Source organism: Hibiscus syriacus, unplaced genomic scaffold (genome assembly GCF_006381635.1).
Source record: "Hibiscus syriacus cultivar Baekdansim isolate YM2019G1 unplaced genomic scaffold, ASM638163v2 tig00111398_pilon, whole genome shotgun sequence".
Lineage (NCBI taxonomy): Eukaryota > Viridiplantae > Streptophyta > Magnoliopsida > Malvales > Malvaceae > Hibiscus > Hibiscus syriacus.
Genome location: NW_024063081.1, coordinates 2,590,408 through 2,611,692, shown reverse-complemented (window position 1 = coordinate 2,611,692; position 21,285 = coordinate 2,590,408). Strand labels below are relative to the sequence as shown.

Here is a 21,285-nt window from a genome sequence, read left to right as displayed (position 1 = left end):
AGTCTCAGTCTACTCTTGAGTCCAATTCTCAGTCTAATCTTGATGTTCAAATTCCTTTAAAGAAATCTAGTAGGTCTACTAAGCCTCCCTCTTGGTTAAATGATTTCGTTCAATCCTACCAATCCTCTGCTACTTCCAGTAACTTTCCTATTTCTCAATCCATTTCTTATTCTCATTGACCACCTCACACTCAATGTTTTATTCCTTCCACCTCACATTTTGTTGAGCCTAAAACCTTTTCAGAAGCTGTTCAAAATCCTTTGTGGATCCAGGTTATGAAAGAGGAGATTAGTGCTCTTGAATCTAACAACACGTGGTCTGTGGTTCCCTTGCCATCTAATAAGACACCAATTGGTTGCAAATGGGTGTATCGTGTCAAATATAAAGCCAATGGTGATGTGTAGCGGTTTAAGGCTCGTCTTGTTGCTAAAGGGTACACCCAACATGAGGGAATCGATTATGGTGAGACATTCTCTCCGGTTGCCAAGCTTGTTATTGTTCGGGTAATCTTGGCACTTGCTTCCATTCATGGTCAGCCTTTGTATCAAATGGACGTTTACAATGCCTTCTTACAAGGGGATTTGCATGAAGAGGATTATATGATGCAACCAGAAGTTTTTTTTGCAGCCATGGGGAGTAAGGTTTGTAGGCTGCAAAAATCTCTCTATGGTTTGAAGCAAGCTTCACGGCAATGGAACATGAAGTTAACTGAAGCTTTGCTAAGAGAAGGATACCAACAAAGTAAGTATGATTATTCTTTGTTCACCAAAGTGAAGGGTAAAAATATTGTCATTTTACTTGTATATGTCGATGATTTGCTAATTATTGGCAGCGATGAAAACTTGATTGGAGAGTTGAAGGATATCTTGAATAGAAGTTTTAGAATGAAAGGTCTAGGAGAATTAAAGTATTTTTTGGGTTTTGAAGTTCTTAGATCAAAGGAGGGGATTGTCTTAAATAAAAGAAAGTATGCATTGGAATTAATAGCAGACACTGGTTTGAGTACTACTAAACCTGCTCCAACTCCACTAGAACAAAACAAAAAGTTAACTACAGTGGAGTATGATAAAAGCCAAGAAATAGTTGAAAGTGGTAATCATGTGCTGCAAGATAAGACAATGTTTTAAAGGTTGGTGGGAAGATTAATGTATCTTACTCACATCAGGCTGTACATAACCTTTGTTGTGCATTTTTTGAGTCAATTTATGCATCAGCGCAAAGAATCACATCTAGAAGCTGCTATGAGGGTGGTGCGATATGTAAAACAAAGTCCAGGACAAGGAATCTTGCTTGATGCATCAAGTAAAAGCCAAATCATTGCATATTGTGACTCGGATTGGGGAACATGTCTCATGACCAGAAGATCAGTAACTGGATTTTGTTTAAAGCTTGAAAATTCTCTTATTTACTGAAAGTCAAAGAAGCAAAGTAATGTAGCAAGGTCTTCAGTCGAAGCTGAGTATAGAAGTATGGCTGTAACGACGACAGAAGTGACATGGCTGCAAGGTTTACTGAATGAGCTTGGAGAAAAGAAAGTAGGAGCAACGAGACTCAAATGTGATAGCAAAGCAGCACTTCAAATAGCTGCAAACCCGGTTTTTCATGAGAGGACAAAGCATATAGAGATTGATTGTCACTATATTCGTGAAAAGATTTAAGACGGCAACATACAAACAGAACATGTTTGTTCGAATGAGCAGCTGGCAGATTTGATGACTAAAGCTCTGAGAGTACATCAACATGAATATTTGGTTTCCAAGTTGGTGGTTAAAGATGTCTTCCAACCACCAACTTGAGGGGGGAGTGTTGAACATAGCTTAGACAGTTTTATAACTGAATACTAGTTTGTTTATTAGTTACACAAAATATTTAATTTTGTATATATATATATATATATATACCAGTTGTAAACTTTACTAAATATACATGAGAAATTATTATACCCATATTCTCCTGAGTTTTAACATTATTTTCTTAAACTTAAAAAAATAATTTCACAATATTAATAGACAGCAGATAATATTAGTCAACAAAACATATGGCATAATAAAAGTTGTACATATTCAATTTGCAATCATATTCATGCTCAGTATGAATATGAACAAGTCATGATTAATATGATCACTAATCATCAACATTAACTTCAAACATAAGGAAGCTTCAAGTAAACTATAACAGATTCTACAACACTTAAAACAATAAACAAGCAATGAAGCACCGTGCAAATTCTACAAACATACTCCAACACTAAGCACCACTACAACTCTTCCTTAATATCCAACACTCAGTTCAGTCAATGGCGAAGCCTTGACTTAGGAGGGTGGCCTCTAGGCTTTGCAATGGAACCTTGGATTTTGGAGGCCTATGTGGGGGATGATGCACATGTTGGAAGGTCGTGTCATTTCTCGTAAATAAAATTCGGATAAAAACAGTGTATACTAACAGAACCATTCATTATCTTGTTATTAGGATAACCTTATTTTAAGATATTTTAATTAATAAGTTATCTATTTTAGTATGTTAATTGTTGTTATTATAATTATTTGGATGATATCAATTCTTCCTACATATTTAAATTTTAAGTATAAAAAGTAAGTATGTCAATTTAAGAGTATCAATTTTATTAAAGTTCTATTATTATATTCTAGATTTTTTTTTATAATGAATAAGATTTTATTTTTTTATTAAAAAAATGCCAATAAAACTCCATATTCTTTATAGTATTAATCATTATTATTTAATACATTTTTAACCCACCGATTTATATCTAACACGTAATTAATCCATTTGTAAGTACGGTCTCAAACTTTTGGCCACCACAGCAATTTTCACCAATTTTTAACCATTTTCTCTCGACAATAATTTCGTGAGTGATTTTACTACTCAATCAGATGTCAAAGAAGAGAATGAAATAAAGCACACTAATAAGATTTTTCATTAAGGAAAACAAATAATGTGCATAAACTTCCGTATTAGAACAAATTCTAACGTGATTTATTTGAGAGCTTTTGGGTAAAAAAGAAATTGGATAATTCAAGCAAAGTCGACAGATTTTCCAGGAAGTAATGAAATCCAACATCTAACATTAGATGAATTCATCACTTGCCGGCAACTAGTTAAAACCTATGTGTACATATCTACAGTATAAATTCCATTTTCATATTGCTCCTTAGTTTTCATCTCCATCATCTTCTCCATCTGTGCTATCCGATGGCTTCAGATTCATCATGAACCTCCAGCAATCCCCTTCCTCTATTTCCCATTGTTTCTTTAGTTCGTAGATCGCTTTCGATGCCGCCGCAGCGATAGCAGGGTTATTATCTTCCGCAAGCCTCTACACAGATGAACCCATACCAATAAATACAAACTGTTTGTATGGGGTTTAAAATTTGGCAAAATTACCTGTAATGCGCCCATGCCGGCGTTTCCCAGAGTCCACATGGATGGAGCTGCTGCCAGTGCATTAGCCAACGCTTGTCTGCATCACATACAAAACAGAAACCAACCATTTTATCTATAGGAAAGGTGATTTATCATGTGGGTGACCCGTGTTCGATCCCCATCAATGGTGTTTTTTGAAGAAAAAAAGAAGGTGATTTATCAAATAGCAAGCTCCACAGAGCATACCTTGTACTGACATCAGGAGAACTTGAACACTCTGCCAGCAGTGATACACTGCTTTTACCATCCATTGCATCCAGATCTATAAGAGTTGTTATTAACAACTCGAGCTGCTCCAGAAAGCAAAGAGCAAGTTAATAAACAGACAATAAAGCTTTGCTTAGATCAAATGGTCCATCAGATGAGGAATAAGGATGCTCGGTTTGGACCTCTTCAGGATCTGTGTAGTCAATTCCGTCAGCTTCAGAAAGTGCAGATGCTATACTCCAGTAAGCCTCCTGAATGTCAACATAAATGGTTTCAATGTTATGCTTCTTGATGCAACTGGAAAAGGAAGCAGTAGGATAAGTGCAATCACAAAGGACCTGAATAGCACTAATGCGATTGGTAGACACTTCACCATTAAAGAAATCCAGAGTCTTCCCATTTTTCTCGAGCATCAAGTCGTTAGCTGATAGTGAACTTTCCCATCGCAGTGGGCTGGATAAGACATACACGTGCAGAGGGGTCAAACTTTAAGGCTTCACCAACGTTTAGAGGTAAAAAAACGGAGAAGCAAAAAGACAGTGGGAAACTAGTCAATATGAAAGGAACTTACAATTTGTACACCTTGCTCACCATCATGTCATGAATATTTTTCGTAAACTGCACAACCAACAAAATCAAAAGAACATAAATGCTCCATGCACGCATAGAAATGCAGAATTGATTACCTTCTTTGTCGAAAATATAGGATTTTTTTAGGCAAAGTGCTGAGTGCATTATTCAACACCATATATTATATCTATTCTATAACAATGGTTCAGATCTAGTCTTATAAGATCCAAGAAAATAATCAGAGCATAATATTAAAAAAATAGTTGTCCCTTACCTCCAAAGCCATTAAAGCATCCTCCATTGCACGCTGCTTAGCACGGAAGTCAGCACGGCGCAGATCAGCCTGGAAGACGGCACCATATATTTTATTACTCATAATCAGTAAACTACATTGTCAAGACACGTTCAAAACACTTGCAAATTAATGTTATGCCTTCCTGAGATATAACCAGACATTTAGTTCTTCAACCTTTTGGTAAATGGAAATGAAATTAAGTGGTTACTGAATATAAGCAATTAATAAGCTAACCGTAAGGAAAGATATTAAAGAATTAGAAAAATGCATGATATAAGTACCTCCAACGCACCATCACTCCAATGTTTATCAGCTGCAGTTTTCAATCTAGATTGGGCCTTGTCTTTTAAGATCTGAAAAGATACAAGGTTCTTCATGAAATTAAATCCATGATACCTTCCTAGAAAATGAACCTAATAACTAAATACACATACAGTGGCAATATGATGAAGACGTTCAGCCTTTTTCTTCACACTTCGGTCGATCTTTTCTGTATCTTCTCTTGCCCTAGCTGCATAGCATAAATTCAAAACGAAACATCATGTTGAAAAACAATGTTGGAAATATCAAAAGATCTTTGTACACATCATAAATATGAAAAAGCTCGTCTCAGTTAAACGTTACCAACTAAATTCATTTTACACACTGCCTCATTGCAGTGTTGTTTCCCACGGTAAAAGATATTGAGAACTCTCTTAAATAATTTACAAAATTACTGCATTAAGAGTTTACCATCGAGTTTAAGAAATCCTGACCCAAGAATAGCCACATCCTGACGAGCACGGGCGTCCAACCTCATTATTCCACTGAAGAAAACAGAAAAATAGCAAAATAGTAGTAAGCTAGAGTATAACCAACATAATAAATAAGGGCATGCGAACATGAAATGATACTCAACAAGACGAGAATAACCAATAATTTCAAACAACTAAATAGAGCTGTGACAATTTTCATGGGCTGAAATAGATTAAGTTCAGGGGTTTTGCGAAGTTTGCATTAGCACTGAAATAAGAGTTAGTAAACTCATGTTAAGAATACAGAACATGTCAACATGAATGCAATACTAAACACGAGAATTATACCAACATCTGATTATGAAGGCAACCTATTTTGTCATATATATATGTGACTGCTGATTATTACCGAGAAAGCAGAACCATGTCATTACGGGCCCTTTCATTTACAAACTTTGCATCATTGCACGCAAATCTACAAGCTTCAGCCAAGCCTTGACTTGAGTGTATTTTTATCCCATGCATGCCTGAATGACTAACTTCATCTTCTGCAATCTGTGCACTGACTCGTAACAATATGCATTCAATAAGTTCAGGATGGGCCATATCCAGAAGCACGAAAATGAGATATTACTTAGCTAAATTACATTTAGTGCCTAATTTATACATGATAATGCAAATCACTGGAAAAACAAAATAAAAACTCAAAAATGTGTAGGATGAAACAGAACTCGATGATAAAGAAAAAGGAACAGTACTACCCTTGATGTAGTACATGTAGAAATGAGGTAGGCTAGCTATAAAAAATTAATTACTGAGAAAAATGAAGATTTCCTGATAAACACATTATTGCAACAATAATTCCTAACATGAAAAATGACAGAACATGAACTATGAAAATGAAGTATCACTTAGATAATTAAAAATAGCACATAATTTACCTGGTGCAGAATTATTATGATAAACGACTCTTAACAAAAGTATCACCAATGAGATATTACTCGACTAATGTTTAAGCATTGAGAATTATGATTTTAAAGCAACAAAAAAAAAGTCTTACCCGGATGCATCAGGGCAAGATTGAACAGATTCCGTTGCTTCAGAATTACGAGTTCTTGAAGACAAGCATATCATGGAAGATCCTCGTGTGATAGCAGAACCACCTGTTTTTTCATATATGCTTCCCGAACGTTCATTCGGGAAACTCAACTTTGCCAACAAAAGTGGTGTATTTCTCAGTGTCCGACGCTCGAACCCTTGACTTATAGGATAGATTTTACTATGTAGCCTAGTGTGACCAACATTCTTAGTCACAACTGAGCCACTTGGGACCTTGCTTGAAGTAAATGCCATGGAAGGAATCAACACAGCAATGAAATAATCCCACCCAGAAACGCCCTTTCAACAGCTGAAAGCTAAGTTAAACAAAATATATAAATTAGGGCTACATAAAAATATCTTTAAATAGTCAAGTTGAATCGTCTGGAAAACGAATACTAACACTAGGGTAAGAGATTCTCTTGTTATATAAGAATTAAGATACAGTCTAATCATTTAATAAATATCATCTCAAATGATTCAATCTTGACTGAAACAATCAATAGATCAAAAACAATTATTCCAATTCTCTAATGATTCGATTCCAATTATTGCCACCAGACAATGAAAAACACACACCAAAGTTAGCAATAAGTGCTTTTTCTTGCAACTAGCGCGCACACACAGAGAGAGCTTCACAATTTCATTGCGGAAATTGGGTAGAAAAAGTGGGGAAACAATGAAAACCCACTAAGAAAAAAAATGCGTTAAATACCCAAAAACTATCAAACGAAGAGAATTAAACCAACCTGCTGAAAGCAAACTGACCTTGAAAGATTGAAAACAGAGAGAGAGAGAGACAGCTAAACAAAACTGGTTTTAAATAGGGAGAATGTGGAACAGTGGCCAAGGGAATTGGGAAGTGAAATGAGAACCACGGGCAAAGCATGTGGCCCCGAGAGAGCCAACGATTGCAACTAGAGTAAGATCTTAAAAGGAAGACAAATATGCGAGGGTCTTTTTCTGACAATTATCATACCTTACCCAGATGTCATGGATTTGGGTTGCAACAGCAGCCATTATTATTTTCCATTTAACTTTGTTTGGGTAATTCTTTTAACCTTTTTGGTCCAAACGAAAGCATGCTTATCCAGTGTGGATAAACATGCAAATCTTTGTGTGTTTCTCAAGCCACTGGTTTTTCTATGCACCAAAATTTTTTTCTTTTTGGGTAAAGTTTTCCTGTATTTTGGTATTACCAGATTTGAACTGCACTTCCCTTTACTACCTCGAGATTCTTATGCATGGTTCTGAGCAAGGATGGATAAGGGATACTAACTCATAAAAGTTTCAAATTTTAATTTATTTCTAAAATTTTATATATATATCCTTAAATTTTTCGTATAAATTTTTAAAATTTATATTCTTAACATCGAATCACGTGTATAAGAGATTCTTTTATTTTTTTTCTCTCGCATTTAACTGACATTTCTTTTATTTTTCATTTTATTTAACAAACAATGATATCAATCTCAATACTTATCGTATTTTTTATTTATTTTTTTCAGTTTTTAAAAATTCTACCTCTACGTACAGTTTTTTTTTTAAATAACAAAAAGGAAATTTAAGCCCTTACATTTGGATCTTGTACACAGGTACGAGAGACCTTTTATATCTCTATCTAGGATATCGACTTGCTGTGTAGGAAGCGAAGATAAAACTTTGAGTGCTCCGTCTGATAAAGGAACTGTCTTATCTATGAAATTCGCTGCTTTTTTACTTCCCAATTAATCTTTTGGAATTCAACGAACCGAGCTTTCTCATACAGACATGCAATTGCCCGCACCAAAGCAAAAGGACTATTAGCGGAAGGCGGGGAAAGAAGCTGATATACATCTTCATTGTTTGTCTGTACTATTATTCTTTCAAAGCCTTGAAACTATGCAAGTTCATGCCTTTCAAAATCCCCCAGAGCTCTGCCTTTAAAACCGTGGAGTGTTCGATGTACCTGTTACAAGCCATCAAACAATTTTCCAAATGATCTCGAAATAAACCACCAGCAGTACCGAGACCCGTCTGTTACTTTGTTTAGAAACTGCCCCATCAACGTTCATACATATCCAGTCGATATCCGGTGGTAGCCATTGGACATGTTTAAGCGGTGCTTGTGGATCTGTATCAAAGGATTGTTGGGGTAGCTGGTGCCCGGTAACTGCTTACTCCAAGCAATACTGATTTGAAGTGTTGAAAATTCAATGCAAGGGCGTGGAAATTCAAACATGGGCGGCTAAAATTGGTTTAAATTAGACAGTCTTTTTAGTTTAAATTGCGAATGGTTAATTACATTTTAGTCCCTGTACACTTTAATGTATTTATAAGATTAGTCCTTAAACTTAAACTATAAATATCATAACCCATTTAGTTTTAAAATCATCTCAAAATCATTTCTTTCTCCAAATACTAAAGAGTTTAGAAAGTTCTCTTGTGAGTAGTGAGTGTTTTGTAAACACCTGTAAATTTTCTCTCTTTAGTAAAAGATCTGCAGCAGTCCAAAGACGTAAGCAAAATTGGCTGAACTTCGTTATTAATTTCGGGTATTATTTTTCCGCTTTTATTTTGCATTTTCACTAATTTGGTTATAGGGAAATTACTCGTTTAATTCCCAACAACTGGTAATCAGAGCTTTTGGTTGTGAATTTTGTCAATATTTGCAAGGTTATTATTCATTACTATTTACGTGAATAGTGAATTTTGTGAATAGTAAAATTTTGTCGGCGATACGAGTTTGTCGACGGAGGTGTTTTTTATACACGATAGTTCGCAAGAATTGTCAGAAACGATCCAAACGAAGCCAGATTTGAGTGGGAGCGATGGCTGCAGACGAAGGGAATGTGAAAATTGAGAAGCTAAATAGTGCGCTCAAGACCTTCTTGTAAGGACTTAGACCAGGGGCAATGCTCGGGAGAGAGCAAGGTGATGCCTAGAGACTTTCGAAGGCCATAGATGTAGCCGGAAAGCTGACTGAGCTCGCAGGTGTCAAGCCAAGTAGCGATGTGTCGTCAGGCCCATGCCAGAGATAGTGGCAATAATGGGGGAGACCGGGAAAAAGGTGCAGCGAGGAGATGATAGAGGAAGCTCTTCGAAAGGCCAATGTTAGCCATCGACTGTTCGTAGCCAATAAAAGCCATCGGGAAAGAATGGCAAGGCTAAGTCCGGTGTGAAGAAGAAGGGGAGCAAGGAAAAATTGAAGTGCTACTTCTGTGATGGTCCTCATTTGATTAGAGGATGTCCCGAGAAGCGTCGCCTTACAACCATCATGAAGAGGATGGGAGAAGGAGAAGGAGAAGTAGCGGGAATTGGTGCTGTTGCAAGTGTTAAAGTTTCCAAGCCAGGGAAAAGACTTGGTCTAATTGAGGGGATCAATGTGGCCAAGCAAGGAACAAGACATGATGCGACTACAAGTTCTCAAGTAGTTAATCCAAGATTGAGACGTGACGAAACTGCGGGTATCAAAGCAGTCGAGCACAAGAAGGGACCAGATGCGATAGCGAGAGACAAAGTCGTCAAGCAGAGGGTGCAAAGTGAGCAAGTCCGCTCATAATATGCCAGGATGGAGGCGTAGTCCAAGTTGAGGCGTCTCAAGCATAAAGGGACACTTAAGGAGTATGTGAGCCAATTCAGAAAACTCATGCTCAAAGTCCCAAGTTTGACAGAAAAAGATGGGTTATTCACTTTCATGTTCGGATTGAAGCCATGGGCGAAGAAAGTGTTGGAGCGAAGGGAAGTCAAGGAGTTGTCTAAAGCCTTGACAACTGTCGAGTCCATCAAAGAATTTGGAGTCAAGAAGAATAAGACTTCCAAAGCAAAGCCGAAAGCTGAGCGTAGCGGCAAGAGATTCCGTAATGAAGGCAAGTCAGAGGATAAGGAATGTTGTTCCTCGAGTGACAGAGAAAGTCCACTCAATGATGAACCAGATGGTGGTTCTGGAAATGAAGTTCAGATCAGTCCTGAAGCAGTTCAAGAAGAACCAGGCACACCAGAACTGAGACGCTCATCCAGAATTCCTAAACCAACCCAGTGTTATTCGCTTTCTTTGCACTACTTGTTGCTGATTGACAATGGTGAACCAGAGTGCTATGATGAAGCAATGCAGGTGGAGGATTCAGTCAAGTGGGAGTCTTCCATGAAAGATGAGATGGACTCGCTTATGTCAACAAAGACGGTGGCTACGGACAAACTGAAGATGTGTTCAGCTTCAGTTGGCATGCTAGAGTAACGAGACCAGAAATACTGTTTCATTGATCAAGGTGTGAAGACATATTAAAATCAGTCTTCAAGTGAAAGATTTTTTAAAATTCAATGCATGGGCGTGGAAATTCAAACATGGGCGGATGAAAATGAATCAACATGGGCGGCTAAAATTGGTCTAAATTAGGCAGCCATTTTAGTTGAAAATTATGAAGGGTTAATTACATTTTAGTCCCTACATACTTTAGGGTATTTACAAGATTAGTCCTCAAGCTTCAACTATAAATACCCTAATCCATTTAGCTTCAAAATCATCCCAAAATCATTTCTTTCTCCCAATACTAAAGAGTTTAGAAAGTTCTCTTGTGAGTAATGAGTGTTTTGTAAACACCTGTAAATTTTCTCTCTTTAATAAAAGATCTGCAGCATTCCAGAGGCGTAAGCAAAATTGGCTGAACTCCGTTATCAATTTCGGTTATTATTTTTCCGCTTTTATTTCGCATTTTCACTAATCTGATTATAGGGAAATTATTCGTTTAATTCAACATGAAACACACATTAAAATCCATGGGAATTCCTTGGAAGACAAATGCGTTTCTACCTTTCCGAAGCTGTCAAACTAGAGTTGCAAATAATATATTCCAGGGCCCATCAATAAAGCCACAAACTATGGAAGATTTAAGATTCTTTATAAGCCAATCTGCAAGAGGTAGTTCAAAGAAAGAAATTTGAGGCTGAATCCTCAATAACCTGTTCCATATTATGCGGGCATTGCTGCAGTCTCGAAGGATGTGGAGCATGGTCTCATTTGTGTCGTGACAAACGGGACAGGAGGGGTCTTGTCATATGCCTCTCTTGCAACTATTGTTATTTGTGAGAGCTTTGTCTTTCATTATCAGCCAGAGAAAGCCTCGTATACGATCCCATACTTGATGTTTCCAAATTACGCGCCAACAAGGATCTTTGGCAATGGCATCCCAATATAAGTTGTCTAGAGCATGGAAATCACTTTTAACCGAGAAACGTCTTTTTTTCATCTTGTCGCCAATAACATCTATCAGGGCTGGAGAGAATAACCGGTGACTCGATATTTTGCAAATGAGGGATGGCGGCAGATTGGAGAAAAGATGAGTATATTTTTTTCCCGTTTTCATGGCATGTTTTCGGTCGTTTGATTATTTTTTTAGAGCTGATTTTTACATTGCCTCTTGATCAAGATACACTTATTTGTTATTTGTTTAATCCTTCGTTGTGTTTCGTTTGCTGATACAGTCAGATTTGTTCGTATCTATATTTTGTTAAAGTTTCTTAGATAAGTTTTAACTTTTTTTCTTTCATTCCCTTAAAATAAAACCTGTTTGCCTAAAAAAATCACATGTTCATTCTTATTCTAAGAGGAGAGTTCTCTTGCTTTACTCATCTTCTTAAAATTTATAATCGATTCATAAGAACGCTTTGAAATTCAAATAATTTTAAAAGAAAAACTCAATAGTACAAATCCACTTTCACAACCAAAACTAAGTAGGTTTACTGAACAATAATATAATAATAATAATAATAATAATAATAATAATAATAATAATAATAATAATAATAATATGGATGTATATTTGTTATGCAAATAATATGAATTTATATTTAACCCTATTGAAACGTAAAACATAAAATATCGGAGGTTAAAAGATATAGTCTTCAATAATTCTATTTATTTATTTATTAAACCCTTACCTACATCAAATGCGAATGATAAAAATATAAAAGAAATAATTTATTGAGTGTAATTTGTCAAGGGCACTTGGGACCTCCTTCTTTGGTCTTCCAGTTGTTGTAGCAAGGGCAGAGTTGCTTGTTGCCGTAAGTGCCGGGCGGGACGCATAGGCATTTTGAGCAGCATTTCATACAAAAGAACATGCACGGCTTCTTGTGCGATGTTGCCGAGCATCGGTAACTGCACCTCGGCTTGCATTCTACAATTCCATGCTTATGCGTCATTCATATATACTCATACAGTTTATGCAAGCGAATTCAGGAGAAAGAATTTATGTTTACCTGATGGACGAAGCTTAGCACTACCGTAAACCTGAAATCCTCTCCCGAACGAGGATTTAAATAACGATCCATGATCGAAATAACGATCATTATATAATGATAATAGTACGGTATGAAATCATTATATAGCAAGGATTTAAATCGCTGCTACTGAGTACGCACCTCAGCCACGTTGGACAGTGTAATCAAAAGAAGCATAGAAAATAGCAGAAACAATGAACTTCGGGAAGAATCTGCCATTCCTTTTTTTTTCCCCCTTCAAAAACAACCCTTTTTTAGTAACACTAAAAAGAACGAGTCACTGACTAGAATGATGAAAAATAAGAGGAATAGTGCAGATATTTATACGCAAATATAAAAAAAAATAGAGAGAGAAAGTTTGATTTTGAATTTCATCTTTCTACTTTATGAAAATTGAAAAGTTGAGACTTCTGTTTTAATTGGTGAAAATTTGATCTCATACTTTATTAAAACTAAGAAGTTAATCCAAATGAATAATACGAGAATCAAATGTTCAACAGTTTATACGTCAAGAATTAGAAAAAAAAATGTAGTTCAACAATTTATATATATTAAATCAATAAAATCAAAAGTTTAAATTCAAGTGTTTATCGATAATTAGATTAAATTCTAAGTTTTTGCAAGGTAAGAGGATCAAATTGAGACAAATTAAAACAGAAAGACTAAAACATAAATTATGTATATTAGAAGGATGGAATTGATACTTTTACCGAGAGGAAAATATATTGGCGAAAAGAGAAAGCACCGTTCGAAGGTATCTCACATGGTGGTTGGGAGAAAAACCGATGATTCGTCAAAGCGATAACTGCGGCGTGGCTTTCGTACGCTGTTATCTTTGTTACAAACGGAAAGTGTAGTTTTGTGACTCAATTTGAGTTTCCCCCCCCCTTTCCCTATTATTTTTTTGATGACATAGTTGAAGGCCGGCACTTGTTTGATCTTCTTGGATTAAAATTTAACTTGGAGGGAGTGTTTTTCTTCCTTGAAGCCCTGAATTCGAATAATTACGTTGGTAGATTGTGTGTATGTTGTCACTTATTAAAAAAGATGACAATTCAACCTAAAACCAATTAGGGTAATGGTCTCCTGATTATAATGTATTGTTTTGTTAAGTTCTCTGACTATTAAAAGTTATAAAATGATCCCCAACTATAAAATGTTGTTTTATTGAGTCTCTTAACTATTAAAAGTTACAAAATGATCACTTGTATATTCATATGTTCCAAAATCATCTTTTTTCGTTAACAAATTGACGTTAATCTGAGCTGGACGTTAACCTACTGATTGAGATATGATAAAATTATATTTAATGATGTCTATTATCATCGTCATTGTTATCAAGTACTGGCTTGCCAACATAATATTTCAAGCACTAGCTCGACATCATAGTTAACTATGAATAGTTATGTGACTATTTTGTAACTTTTAATAGTCGGATGACTCAACAAAACAACACCCTATAGTCGGGAGATCGTTTTGTATCTTTTAATAATCAGACGACTCAACAAAGTAACATCATATCTGGTGGTACAACATTAATCAAAGACTCCAGAAGAACTATAATATTATTATCATAAGTGACAAAAATTATCATGAATGATGCACTATTTTCATCCAAGTCTCCAAGAAATATATTAAATTTTAAAGATGCTTTTTCGAATTGAATATCATATATATAGATTGTAATGAGAAAGATATAGAGAAGTTTCAAATTATAAAAGTTATAGACGGAGATAAATGTATCTTTATGCTTGTACTATACGACTATCGGTACAATTAAAACGTATGTTGTGATAAATCAAAAGTTTATTGATCCAAACATATTTATTATTTGGCGTGTCCGATTAGGTTATCCCAAGTCATCTATGATGCGAAAAAATATTAAGAATTAACATAGTCATCTATTAAAGAACCATAAGATTCTTCAATTCAAGAAATTCTAATGTACTACTTGTTCTTAAAAAAAATAATTACGGTAACTTCACCAATTTAAGATTGAGTTAGAGTCCTATGCATTTCTTATCCCAAGTCATCTATGATGCGAAAAAATATTAAGAATTAACATAGTCATCTATTAAGAACCATAAGATTCTTCAATTCAAGAAATTCTAATGTACTACTTGTTCTTAAAAAAAATAATTACGGTAACTTCACCAATTTAAGATTGAGTTAGAGTCCTATGCATTTCTGAAATGTATTCAAGGTAGTATATATATATATATATATATGAGCCTATTCACTCATCTTGTAGACCATTTAAAAATGATTTGATTTTAATAGATACATCTATAAGATGATCACATGTGTGCTTATTAACTTATAACCTAATGTTTGTAAAATTACGTGCACAAGTTAATAAATTAAGAGCACAAGTTTTAGAATATGCAATAAAGACAATTTTCTCGACAATAATAGTGACTTTATCTTTCAGAATTTCAATTATTATATGTGTATTGAAATAACAATTGAAAGTCATGCCACTCAAGTGAACACACAGAATGATCTAGCAGAATCATTTATTAAAGACCTCTTGTTGAGTGCTATGTCATTACTTATGAGAGCAACGTTTCATGTTGAAGCATAAGGTTATATATATATTTTTTCATGTTACAACACTTGTATGCATCATAACATTATGTTACCATATATATTTTTCGTTGTAAATGATTTTTGGTCATGAATCAAATATTTTCTAAGATTATTTTTGATGTATAGTATATATTATATCATGTCTAGAAATAAGTAGAACAAACTTAAATTGACATTGATGATATATTTGCATGCAAATAACACTAGAGATTTTGAAGGACAATATGGATCATGATTGGTCAAAATAGAAAGAAACAATTGATGTGAAACTCAAATCTCTTACAAAGAAAGAAATATTTAGGTATGTAATCCATACATATGAACGTATAAAACTCGTGGGATATAAATAACTTTTGTGACAAAAAAAATAGAAATGGAGAAATAATGAGATGCAAAACACGTTTACTTGTTCAAGAAATTTTACAAAAACCTGATTTTGATTGTACAAGATATACTCTCCTATCGGAAGGCTTTAGACGGCCATAAATATTTTTATAGCATTCTTAACATTAATATACTTTTGCATAGTTTTTATATCATATTTATCAATGGTGTTATATTTAAAATCAACGTATCGACATTAAAATTCCTTATACGAAAACTCATTATTTCCAGTCAAATGAAAATGACATTTTTCAACTCTCGTTTCTAAATAAAAAGACAGAAACGGAGACATTATTATTATTTTGTTTAACCATCGATTTCTAGTATATTAATTGATTAATTTGAATCGAATTTTACAGAGGTCTATCATGCGAAAGATACACTCAACTTAATATATTCTATCAACAAATGTTAATATTTAAATTCTTGACTTCACTTGATATTAATTTAAAGTCGGTAGTGTCGCTGAATTTAATTATTGGCATTTAATATAATGTCAATGTTTTAATAGAATTACTTAATCGATTGCCTAAGTCCTACGAATACCAACTAAACAAAAAATTTAATTTACCAATAATATTTGATTTTTTTCAGTATTTTGTTTTATTTTTATATTTTTTTATCTATTATATCTTTTATAATATTCAAACTCCATGACGGTTTATTTTTATTGTTGTATTTTTCTAACAATTTCTTAATTGTTCTTGAACATTATTTTTACTGATGCCATTTTTTCAACGCAGTATAAATTATTTAATTTTTAAAAAATATGACGGTTTATTTTAATCATTTTATCTTAGAATTTTAAATTAATTTTTCCTGAAAATTATAATGCATATTTTATCGCTGTACCAAATACATTTTTTTCATTCCGATTTCAAGGTTTTGTCTTGATTAATCTGAACTGATCCGCGTCGCACACTTAGTTTTGGTGGGTGAGTCTCTCAACAGAAATTTTCTACATACACAAAACTTAAACTCAAGACTTTACTTAAACGATATCAAATTGCTTACCACTACTAGTCTGTACAAGATTGTTTATTTTTGAAATCATCTCTTCTAAATGTAATAATTGTCTAATACACTCGAAACAATAGACAGGGTCAGGATCCCAATTATATGTTGGCCAAATATAATTTGTACGGCAAAGTTGGAGTTTCTGAAAGCTTTACGAAGTAAAAGGCAAGGACATGTCGATTTAATCGTTTAAATATTATATTTTAAAATTTATATAGGACCAAATTGTTTAAATGGTATATACTAAATTATTAATGTTAAATAATATAAATTTTAAATAAGGTAATTTTTAAAATTTAATCTAATATTCCGTCTTTGAAATTAATATTTTAATTATTTTTATATCATATTTTATATTATATAATTATGTAATGTAGAATATAATTAAATTTACTAATAATTTCAACTTAAGAATTTTAAAACCTAGAAAAAAATGATATCAACTTGAATTATAATTATGAAAAATTCCCAATTCGAATACTTATGTTTCATCAAAATAAATGTCAAGAAATTGTTTCATCGAAATAAAATAATATAACGGATAATTCTAGACATTCTTCATCCCCTTGTCATGTTACACACATCTCTCTATATATAACAAGCATGTTACATTTCACAACTGCAGAAACTGATAAACGCTCCTCAAATCACACTCAAATGGAAGGAATAACAATTATTTACTCATCTCTTTCCTTTTTCTTCCTTCTCATTTGTCTAAATTTGTTGTTTCAATTCAAGAAACACCCCAAAAACCTCCCTCCATCCCCACCTTCACTCCCCATACTAGGCCACGTCCACCTCCTCAAACCTCCCCTCCACCGTTTCTACCATCGTCTTTCTCAAACATACGGTCCAGTCTTCTCCCTCCGCCTTGGCTCTCGGTTTGTAGTAGTGGTATCATCTTCGACCGTGGCGGAGGAATGCTTCACTAAGAACGACGTAGTTTTGGCTAATCGTCCCAACTTGATCATGGGGAATCACTTTGGTTACAACTACACCACAATTGCGACCTCGTCTTATGGTGATCATTGGCGCAACTTACGTCGTATCTGTGCAACCGAAATTTTCTCATTGAGTCGTCTCAACGCCTTTGCGAGCGTTCGGAAAGACGAGGTCCGGCGGTTGTTGGTGAAACTGTCGCGTGACTCGCGTCAAGGGTTTGCGAAAGTGGAGCTGAAATCCATGCTTACTGACTTGACGTTTAATAACATAGTGAGGATGGTTGCAGGAAAGAGGTATTATGGAGATGAAGTGACGGACGAAGATGAAGCGAGGGGATTTAGGGAGGTTATAGCGGAGACGTTTAGGAAATGGCGGAGCGGCAACTCCTGCAGATTTCTTCCCTGCGGTGAATTGGCTTGGAGGGTTCGAAAAGAAGGTGAAAAATCTTGCGCAGAAGTTGGATGGATTCCTGAAAAAGTTGATCGAGGAGCACCGATGTAAGAAGTTGGATAATTATAATAATAATATGGTTGATTACCTTCTTTCACTACAACAATTTGATCCTGATTACTACACTGACGAAATCATCAAAGGGCTCGTATCGGTTAGTTGAATCTTATTCTTTTCTTGAAGTTCCATCGTTTTCAGTAATTTAATAACAATATACATAGTTGTTATGCATGCAGGTGCTACTATTTGCAGGAACTGATACATCGGCTGTTACAATAGAATGGGCAATGTCCAATCTGCTAAACCATCCAGAAGTATTGAGAAGGGCCAAAGCTGAAATAGACAGTGAAATAGGGGAAGAAAATCTGATCGATGAATCAGATCTCCCAAAGCTGAAATATCTTCAAAGTATTGTATTTGAGACACTTAGATTATACCCTGCAGCTCCTCTTCTGCTTCCACACGTGCCATCTAGTGATTGCACCATTAGTGGATACGTCATTCCACGTGGAACGATCGTGTTGGTAAATGCATGGTCTATTCATAGGGACCCGAAATCATGGGAGGATCCAACAAGTTTCAAGCCAGAGAGATTTGAGAATGATGAGAAATTAGGGGGAAATGGTGATTTAGGGTCTCACAAGCTAATGTCATTTGGGTTAGGAAGAAGGGCATGTCCAGGGGTAGGGTTAGCACAAAGAGTGGTGGGGTTAACACTGGGAGCACTGATTCAATGCTTCGAGTGGAAAAGGGTTGATGACAAGGAAATTGATATGGTTGAAGTAACAGGAATTACCATGTCTAAAGCTCACCCGTTAGAGCTTTGTGCAAAGCTCGCCCCATCATGACTAATTTTAATCAGAATTAAAATAACGTCATCTATTGTACTATTTTTTTCTCAGCAATGTATGATTTTTATTAGGGAAAAAAAGACATACAAGATCACCTTATGTCTCATTAAAAAATCCCTCCAAAAGAAGGGGAAAAAGAACACATAATGATGATCAATGTTGCATAAAAGTTGCCTACATAAACATAATCTCATAGCACACAATAACAAAACACATTCCAAAATTCTTAACACCCTAGTAAGCAAACAGCCTTACAAAAGAACAAGAATCTTAGCACGTTATATTGCTTGCGAACACCCTTCAAGAACCACTCCAAATATTCAGAACGCAACAATCATCCAACTGGAGTTACCTCATTCGACAAACTGTATTCTCAATACTATCTTAAAAAAGTAACTCCATCGAAGAAACATTAACCCATGATCTCACAACTCAAGGTTCACAGAAACTATTTTTAAAAAGAACAAGAAACAAGACATCTCACATTAATCTGGGAACCAATCCATATCCACAAACCAAAAATAATAATACTCGAAATTAATGAACCCTGCTGAATGAACAATTAGAACCAAAGAAGATTGGACAACCAAAACTTGGTGCACTTAGAGAATAAAACATGACCCCAACAAAGCTCACCATAAACAACCAATTACTAAATACGCGACCAAAATAAATAAAGAGAGACCCACCTCCCAAGAACATTGGTGAAAGAAGCGCATAGACAGAGCCACTCCAGGAAGAATGAAAATTGCCTCAAAATTTTTGAAATATATCCTCATCTACTATACTGTTGCACCACAGATTTGATTGAACCCATATCCTTTTCAATCAATTTATTTATTGACCAATTTCAATCAATTTATTAAAAATAAAGCTTTTAAATTCTTCAATTTTTGGATTCTTCATCCTGAGTTCCTGGATGTTGTTAAACGGTCATGGTAGTTTCCTACTCAAGGCAACCCTATGCAGGTTCTTTCTAAAAAATTGGAACGCCTCAGAGTGTGTTTGAAGGCTCTTAATCAATTACATTTTGGTGACATTTCTATGAAAATTAAGCTTAAGAGGGATGAGCTTGAGAGACAACAGGTCTTGGCTTTAGGTGATGGTGTTGGTATTGAGAGAGAGATTGTTCTGCAGCAGGAATTGCGGGATCTGAAAGAGGCTGAAGCTTTTTTTTATAAGCAAAAAGCTAAGGTGCAATGGCTTCAAGAGGGTGACCAGGCTTCGAAGTTTTTTCATTCTATAGTGGCCGCTAAAACTAAGAAGGGTACTATAAGGGTTCTCAAGGATGATCATGGAAACAGACTGGAATCTTTTGATTCTATGGCTTCTGAGATGATTGCTTTCTTCACGAAACAGATTGGTACAGCTGATCCAAATGTGAATGGGTGTGATAAAAGGCTTTTGAGGGAGCTCGTTTGTTATACCCTGCTCTTGGATGTTGCTATTGTCCTTGTTAAAGAGATTTTTACTGATGAAATTAAAGTTGTAGTTTTTGGTCAGGGCAATGATAAAGCACCAGGATCGGATGGGTATACCTCTTGTTTTTTCAAAAAAGCTCGATCGGTTGTGAGTGATGATTTTGTGGCAGCAGTTAGACATTTTTTTATAGATTCCTCGCTTTTGCCGGCGTTTAATGCTATTGCGGTTGCTCTTGTTCCAAAGATCTCAAATCCTAGCATGGTAAAAGACTTCCGACCAATTTCTTGTTGTTCTATTGTGTATAAAATCATTACTAAGATTTTAGTGGAAGGTTGACTAATTTCCTCCCTGACATGGTGTCCCTGAACCAAACTGGCATACGTATTGTGGACAATACTTTGCTTTCCCAAGAGTTGGTGAAAGGCTATGGGAGAAGATCTATCTCCCATGGATATACTCTCAAAATTGACCTCTAAAAAGCATTTGACTCTCTTTATTGGGGATTTATTATTGGTACTCTTGAAGCCTTGGGGTTGCATAATAAATTTATAGGTTTGATCAGTGCTTACTTCACTGTAGCCAGATACTCAATCTCTTTCAATGGGAGCTTGGTAGGGCTCTTCAAAGGTACTCGTGGTAATCGTCAGAGGGATCTCCTCTCTCCTTTTCTCTTTGTTTTATTGATGAATGTGCTCTCTTGCTTGCTCAATATGGATGCTACTAAGGGGTGGTTTGTTTATCACCCTAGATGCAAACAAATTGGTCTCACCCATTTATTAATTGCAGATGATTTACTTATTTTCTGCAACAGTTTAGTTGAGTCTATTATTGGAGTGAACTGTGTTTTGAACTACTTTTATTGGATGTCTAGTCTTAAGCTAAATGCAGTCAACTGTGAACTTTTTATGGCAGGTGTCATTAGCAGCCAGGCTGAGGCTATGCAAAGAGTTTCTAGGTTCAAACTATGGTGTTTGCTTGTGAGATACCTAGGAATTCCATTGGTTATTAGGAAACTTAATGAAAAAGA

General features: G+C 35.1%; 2 protein-coding genes across 6 annotated transcripts; both read right to left on the bottom strand.

The window, feature by feature from the left end:
* Window positions 1–2,979: 2,979 nt before the first annotated feature.
* Window positions 2,980–7,112, bottom strand: LOC120161030 (senescence-associated protein AAF, chlorolplastic-like). Of its 5 annotated transcripts, XM_039171332.1 has the most exons (13): window positions 7,095–7,112; window positions 6,308–6,662; window positions 5,657–5,809; window positions 5,246–5,319; window positions 4,948–5,024; window positions 4,795–4,866; window positions 4,493–4,561; window positions 4,220–4,266; window positions 3,987–4,101; window positions 3,831–3,899; window positions 3,628–3,731; window positions 3,403–3,478; window positions 2,980–3,334 (listed from the first exon to the last, which is right to left on the bottom strand). In XM_039171332.1, exons 2-13 carry the CDS (start codon window positions 6,598–6,600, stop codon window positions 3,170–3,172), a joined length of 1,314 nt encoding a protein of 437 aa, XP_039027263.1. In that variant the 5' UTR covers window positions 6,601–6,662; window positions 7,095–7,112; the 3' UTR covers window positions 2,980–3,169. The 5 variants fall into 5 exon arrangements, with proteins under 5 accessions (XP_039027263.1, XP_039027264.1, XP_039027267.1 ...); XM_039171333.1 differs by lacking the exons at window positions 4,493–4,561; window positions 7,095–7,112 and having other exon boundaries at window positions 6,308–6,906; XM_039171336.1 differs by lacking the exons at window positions 6,308–6,662; window positions 7,095–7,112 and having other exon boundaries at window positions 5,600–5,748.
* Window positions 7,113–12,318: 5,206 nt separating this feature from the next.
* Window positions 12,319–12,822, bottom strand: LOC120161035 (protein RSI-1). The gene is made up of 3 exons (XM_039171340.1): window positions 12,745–12,822; window positions 12,583–12,613; window positions 12,319–12,500 (listed from the first exon to the last, which is right to left on the bottom strand). Exons 1-3 carry the CDS (start codon window positions 12,820–12,822, stop codon window positions 12,319–12,321), a joined length of 291 nt encoding a protein of 96 aa, XP_039027271.1.
* Between the last annotated feature and the right edge of the window lie 8,463 nt (window positions 12,823–21,285).